The 7,500-nt window shown below is 37.9% G+C and overlaps 2 protein-coding genes across 2 annotated transcripts in view; one reads left to right on the top strand and one right to left on the bottom strand.

The window, feature by feature from the left end:
* Positions 1-7,500, top strand: part of LOC144972428 (U3 small nucleolar RNA-associated protein 6 homolog) — a gene marked incomplete in the record, with an annotated part of 519,965 nt that overhangs the window by 115,743 nt on the left and 396,722 nt on the right.
* Positions 3,271-7,500, bottom strand: part of LOC144972427 (uncharacterized) — an 18,585-nt gene continuing 14,355 nt past the window's right edge. The window contains exon 3 of the mRNA XM_078913595.1: positions 3,271-5,996. Within this exon, the coding sequence (XP_078769721.1) occupies positions 3,503-5,996 (2,494 nt within the window). The 3' untranslated portion in view covers positions 3,271-3,502. The remainder of the gene's footprint in view (positions 5,997-7,500) is intronic.

Raw genomic sequence — 7,500 nt, 5'->3', positions numbered from 1 at the left:
GGCGTTGCGTTTTTGTTTGCTTTCTTTTTTTTTTCTTCTTCTTCATGTTTTGTTTTTTGTTGTTGTTTTTGTTTTTTTGAAGCTGTCATATTTATTTTTGTTATTTGTTGCTTTTGACGTCTTTGAAATTTTGATAAATATGATCAAATTATTCAGATGGTAAAGCCACTATTTAGATACCACAACTTAAAGGCTGCGTGAACTAGGCATCTATGTACTTTGCGATTAAACACAACTTGAGAATTTATATAGCGAAATAATATTATATCCACTTTACATGCTCTAGGCGCTTTACATGGTGTCGGTCCTTAGCCAACAGCAACGCTTATCGTGTAGAAAGAAACATGACGCCTGTTAGGGTTAGGCAGTCGATACATATTATTGCAATTAAAAAAAAAACACCAAAAAAACAAAACAAAATAAAACAAAACAAAATAAGGACAATGCTGTTAACTACCAGGTACTCATTTCACACTTCAGTAGAGTGAGAGAATGAGAGTCAGTGAACCTCTATCTCGAAACGGGACTCAAACCCGGGACCTACTGATCCGAAGGCGACTGCCATACCTACCACTACCACAAAGTCACACCCAACTCTGTTAATGTTAAACATTGATCCTCCAAAGAAATCTTTCCTATCCCAACTTCTAATAGATTAACTCACTCAATGCTAGAGATTTAGATTTTTGCTCATTTTCAAAATTGGATAAAATGTATTTAAAAAATGAGCATGAACATAGATAGTTTCATTCAACTATCAGTAACAGGCAAAAGCTAAAAACATTAGCTTTGATACTACGCATATAATTTGTCCAAGAAAAATGTAATACATAGGCATGGGGTAAAAGTAACACCGGTATAGATAGTTCGAAGATGACGTCACTCATGTCTTTGTTATTGTTTTTGCCATCCGCGTTTATGAGTAATGCTCACTGAACTGTATTAACCTGACTATAAACGTTCATGGATACACACACTTTGTGTGTTGGTCCGTTATACTTCCGGATGGCAATGTTATGGGCTTCTTAGCCAAGCGCATACTATCTATAGTCGGTGGAAGAGTTGAGTGAGTTAAAGTAAAGACGATTCTACGCCCCCCCCCCCCACCCCTATGCCCCCAGCGTGTCAAAAAATCTTGGCAACCGGGGGATGGGGTAGGCATTTTATTTAATCTATCGATGTAGAATAAATGAGATTAACGTCAATCAAGCAGCTCTCGGCTATTGTTTTTTAGACAGCAAGTTGAGTGATTAGTTCTCATTCAAGCCCCTCTGATCGTAGCCTAGTAGTTTAAGGTTATACTTTATAGCTTTGCGTGTGTTTTATTTTATTATTGTTCGCAGACAGACACTGGTAAGTGTTTTACTAAAATGCTAAGTGTCAAAGTGAATTTATCCTTCTCTGGAAGCCAAAATGAGAGAGAAAAGATTTATAAAATGTGTTTTGTTTGAGCGCGACATAAGCTATCTAGATATTTACATAATAATAGTTAATATTATATGTTTTCCGAAAATGGCGACGAATAAATTAAATGATTTCTACTTGTTGATTGAAGCGTAGAGGAGGGAGGAGGAGGAGAGGAGGAGGAGGAAGGAGGAGGAGGATAAGGAAGAGAGAGGAGGAGGAGGAGGAGGAGGAGGAGGAGGAGGAGGAGGAGGAGGAGAAGAAGGAAGAGGAGGAGGAGAAGGAAGAGGAGAGGAGGAGGAGGAGGAGGAGGAGGGAGGAGGAGAGGAGGAGGAGGAGGACCCTGAATAACGTTTACAGACCTGCCAACTTGAAAATGTAAAAATTCGTACTTTTTAGGATATAAAAAGAGCAGTCGCTATTCTTCTTCGGACGAGAGACGCATGCGCACAACCAACATGACGTTCTCTCTCTAATAACTTTTCCGCCGGTGACGTCACAGACTATGGGTGACGTCAAATCAAGGGACGCTACTCTTCCGCTAATCTCATTCCCTATAGTTAACTTTAAACTTTACAGATCAACAATTTCCACCCTCAAGGATTAAATCACAACACGTCAAACTATTTTCAGTTTTCACCTTTGTAATCTGGCATCAAGTCATCAAGTTTTATTTTCACTAAGTTTTCACGACTTAGAAATGACTATGAAGTTCTGATATTTTGAGCCAAATTACGAAATTTTCCGAATTTTCCGTAGAAGTAGGCAGGTCTGAATAAAGGGATTTTTCTTTTCTCCCAGAGGGAAAAGGGGGGGGGGGGAGATGTTTTCATGATCTCCCAAAGGATATTGTAAATGAAATATTGAATAGTAATAACCTACGTCAACAATAACTGTTTATTTATTATTTTTTCTCTTTTATTTCTCCGGATGACAAACAAGAAAGTGACTCAAAATTCAAATTTTGGCATTGTGATTAAATTACATATTCGTACAATGTTACATCATCTCTGCTGCCGTATTCTGGACAAAAACAAAAACAAAACCCAAACAAAACAAATAACAAAAAAAAAACAAAAAAAAAGAACTATTTTAAATAAGCATCTTAAAGCCAGAAAACTCGCCCTTCAAATATCGATCAGTAAAAACGACTCATAACTTGTCAAAATTCTCAAACTTTTGAAAGTTTTTGAAAACATGGGGATCATTTAAATCGATCGATATTTGAAGGATGAGTTTTCTGGCCAAATTGTTTAAGATACGTTTATTTATTTATCTATTTATTTATTTATTTTCACAGTACGGCGATGTAAAAGTTTTCTGGCCAAAATGAAGAATAAAATAAATAAATAAATAAATAATAAATAAATAAATAAATTAATTAATTAATTAATTAATTAATTAATAATAATAATAATAATAATAATAATAATAATAATAATAATAATAATAATAATAATAATAATAATAATAATATTGTTCTTGTCCTTGATTGTGGCATATGCAGATTGCGTGTATTTTACATGAACCCCCCCCCCCCACCCCATACATACTGTTCCCATGATACACGCTCAATCATTCATTGGTCTCTATTGCTATTATCAAATAGTAATCCTTTGAATATAAATAATGACATACGATTTTTGTTATTGTAATATCCATGACTCGTGAAAACCACTTGGGAAGAATTTGTTTTGTTTTGTTTTATTGTTTTAAGGGTTTTACGGCGCTTGCAACACATTAAGGTCATATAAGCGCCAGTAAAAAGGAAGAAATGGGATAGTAAAAAGTTCTAGAATTATATATATATATATATATATATATATTATATATATATATATATATATATATATAATATATCCATCCTCAACTAGCTCCACTTCATTGGTATTTCCGATTCGTATTTTGAAATAATCACGTATTTCAGGGGGGAGGGGGGTTGGAGGAACCAATCACGCGTTTTGAAATAATCACAATTACATAACTATTGACTATTATTATCTTTAAATCTCCATATTGTTGTTGGCTGCCTGAGCAGAAGAAGAAGAACAATAAGACAATGTCGGAATTCCTTTTGAACATTTTAAAGAAATTATAATTATACTACGGAGTAACTGAACACATCCACAGTTTGTTCAGGGGGAGCATGCCGAAGCAACGGGGAGACAACTCGATGGGAGTCGTCGGCGCTGCTGTTGGAGCTATCACTTTTACTGGATGCCGCGGACATGTCTTGGAGGTATTTCCAGCTGAGATGGGTGCTGATGTCCGTCATGTCGAAATGTTGTTGTTGTTGATGTTGGGATTGTCTTTTGTTTTTGGGTTCACTGTCGTTGTTGGAAAGTGACCAGTCATTGTCTTTCGTAGGAGAAAGTTGTAACAGTGTTCTACTATTGTTGTTGTTGTTATTATTAGTATTACTATTATGATTATTGTGGTTTGGGGATATGTTTTGGCCGTTTAGGTGGAGAACTCTTGGAGGCGGAAGTCTGTTGTTGGTGCTGTTGACGTTGCTGACGTCATTTTCACCAATATCGTGTAATGACGTCGTTTGGATGACGTCACTGTTGAGTTCGTCGTGTTGAGATGAAAGATTTTGGGGGTTGAGGGTGGTGAGGGGTGTCGAATTTAAAGGTATTCCTTTCGAATTGTTTTTGATATTGTTGCTTTTATTATTAATGGGTCGCGAGTTTTTGGGGTCTGTATGGTTGAGTGATTTCTGAGATTTGGCTTTGGTGTGGGTTTTGGGACGTCTCAGGGGTTTTAGTAAAGGGTTTCCGTGTTTGTTGAGTGCTGTGTTGTTGCTGTTGTTGTTGTGTGTAGTGTGTTGGACTGCGCAACGGGAACTCCGAAATCCGGAGTCCTCGGAGTCTGTTGTGGAGGATGTGGACGCTTGGGAGTCTGGTCTGTCGCTGGGGGAGGAGTTATTTGTGTGGTTGGAGGAAGATGAACTAGATTGGGTTGCTTCTACAACGCCGCTGTCTCTGTGGGAATGCGTAGGCGGGCACTGGGAGGTGGACTGGTAGGGAGGTGCTGATGGGAGTTGATGGGGTGTGGTGGGCGAGATGTTGCTATTCTGGGGATGAGGTGGGTGATAAGGGTGACGTTGGTTGTTCGTGAAATGTTTGTTGCTACTGTCATTGGGATGCTGTGGGTTGTGGGAATGGAAAGGCTTTGGTCTGAATGCTGAAGAAGATTCTATGGCTGAAATACCCCCGTCCCCGTTGACGTAGTCGGCTTGGAGCACCACGTGACCAGGGGAGTTGATGGGTTCTGTTGGGGGATTTGTGTTGGGGTTACTGTGGAGGGAATGAGGCGAGAAAGTCTGGGGGAGATGGGGCTGGGAGCTGGAGATATTTTCAATACTTAAATTTTGTTGTTGTTGTTGATTTTGGTAGCGTTGTTGTTGTAGTTGTTGTTGTTGTTGAGGCTGACTGTGACAGTGGCAACATGATTGTGAGTGATAATGGGATTGTGGGATTTGTTGTTGTTGTTGAACTGTGAAGCTACTCGAATGTTCAGGACTAGTGTTATGATTGCAGCACATATTGTTCGTTCTCTGCAGGACACAAGAAGCAGGTTGTTCTTGGACATTATGAGGAGGCAAGATATTGACATTACTGGTAGGGGCAGGTTGTTGTTGTTGTTGTTGTTGTTGTCTTGTATTGTTGCTGCTGCTGTTGCTCCCACCGCCGCCCATCGCAGCCATTTCAAAGGCTTGTGGATGAATGACGGGATGATAGGGTGGTGGGTTGTAGTGTTGTGGGCTTTGGGGGTGTGTAGTATCGTCTCCGTAACACACTCCGTGGCTTGGGTGTACAGACGCCTGGATTGTGTTGTGGTGGAGAATGACCTGTTGTTGTTGCTGAATCATTTGGTCTTGTTGTTGTTCCTGATGTTGTAATTGTTGTTGTTGATGATGATGAAACGATGATAACGATGACGTTGGTGATAGTGGATGTTGTTGTTGTTGAAGTTGTATTTGTTGAAATTGTTGCTGTTGTTGGTTTGGCATCTGTTGTTGATGCTGCTGCTGCAACTGTTGATGTTGTTGGATGAGCTGCATTTGTATATTCTCACCACTAACTCCACCTCCACCGCTCTCGAAACCCGTTGTATCTTGGCAGCAACCTCGACACGTATGCTGGTGGACGCACGCGCTTGTTTGCATTGTGTGGACTCCGAAACCGGAAATACCCGAATCTGGGCACGATCTGTACGCCAACCCACCACCACCTCCTCCTCCAGCCCCTCCCCCTCCTCCTACTCCTCCTACAGCTCCTCTAGTCTGTTCTATCCCTTCCTGCGTCGGAGACAGGGACATCGACATCGACATCCCGGCTGAAATGCCGCTGTCGTGGTAGGTACGGTACATGGGTCTTCCCCGGATGTTCTGCTCCGTGGAAGGGCTCCGACTAACGTCGTATGCCTCGTTGTCCTCCCCGCTGCTGTCCGAAAAGAGGTCGCCTCCGATCCCCACCCTGCAGTAAGGGGGAGGCGACGGGGGGTCCATTGGGATCCCCAAGCGTCGCATCTTGCCGTGAGGGTCATATCGCTTGGTTAGGACTTCCTTCCGAGCTTTTTGAAGGAACCTGAAAGAGAATATGGATATAGATTAATATAAAATAATATAATATAGTTAAATGTGTGATGTAATATAATATTGATGATCGGCGGGTCAAAACTCTGAAGTCTACATACTTTCGCATCCTGTTTAAAAAAATTTTTTTTTATAACTTTGGGCAGATTTCAGCCCTCTGCTGACATCAGAGTTTTGATCCGCCGATCGCGATAATCGAGACTTCAGAGGTTTGATCCGCCGACCATTGATATGATATGATATGATATGATATGATATGGGATGAGATAAAATAATATGATATGATATGATATGATATGATATGATATGGGATGAGATAAATGATATGATATGATATGATATGATATGATATGGGATGATATGATATGATATGATATGGGATGATATGATATGAATGAATATGATATGATATGAATGTATATGATGATAAAATGAATGATATGATATGAATGATATGATGATATGATATGATATAGATATGGGATGATATGAATGAAAATGATGAGAAAATGATATTATATGATATGATATGATATGAATATATGATATGGATGAGATAAAATAGAATATATGATATGATATATATGAATATGATATGATATGATATGATATGATGATATAATGATATGGATAATAATGATATAATATTTATTAATATATAATATCATATATTTACCAGTCTGTCATAATTCACAATGATTTTTATTTCTTTTGGTTTTATCTTTAAAATTATTTTAGGCGTGGGTGAAAACAGGTGACCAATTAAAAAAGAAAATATTAGTTGAAAAAAAAATTAGATAATGAAAATACTTTTTATTTAACAGAAAATGCTCAACAAAATAAAGATTAAAAAATCGAAAACCGCCTCGTTTTATTTATTTATTTATTTATTTATTTTTCAGCCCCCCCCCCCTTCTAAAAAAGTTACATTAGTGAAAATTGCGTTAGAAGATAATTTTAAAAAGCCTAATGGTTTTAACTTTTCTCTGGTTAACGAGAGGATTAGATTGAATACAGGGTCAACTATAGGAACGAGATTTGGGAGGGGGGGGGGGGGGGGGCTCAAAACGTGCTGAAATGCTGAAATGAGTTAATGGAGTTTAATGTCGCCATTGTTGCTGGCCTCCCGTTTCAGTGGACAAAGTGAAAGGATTGATTTGCTGACACATCGTAATAGATTTATGGGTTGAGGGTGCACACACATTATGGATACAAAACCCAAAACAAAACACCATCCCCCCATCCCCCAACACAAAAACAAGTTGTTGGCAGATATTGATATTTATTTTTATTAATTTATTATTTATATTGATTGGTTGCTTTTATTTATTTATTTATTTATTTATATATTTATGTTTGTATTGATTAATTGGTTTTATTTCTTTCTTTAATATATTGATTGGTTTCTTTTATCTATTTATTTACTTATTTATTTATTTATTTATTTATTTATTTATTTATTTATTTATCTATTTATTTATTTATGTATTGATTTA

Source organism: Berghia stephanieae, chromosome 5, assembly GCF_034508935.2.
Source record: "Berghia stephanieae isolate SIO BIC M18660-M18661 chromosome 5, UCSD_Bste_1.3, whole genome shotgun sequence".
In the NCBI taxonomy this organism is placed as follows: Eukaryota; Metazoa; Mollusca; class Gastropoda; order Nudibranchia; family Aeolidiidae; genus Berghia; species Berghia stephanieae.
Note: the sequence above shows the minus strand (reverse complement) of the source record. Positions and strands in the feature narration are given on the sequence as shown.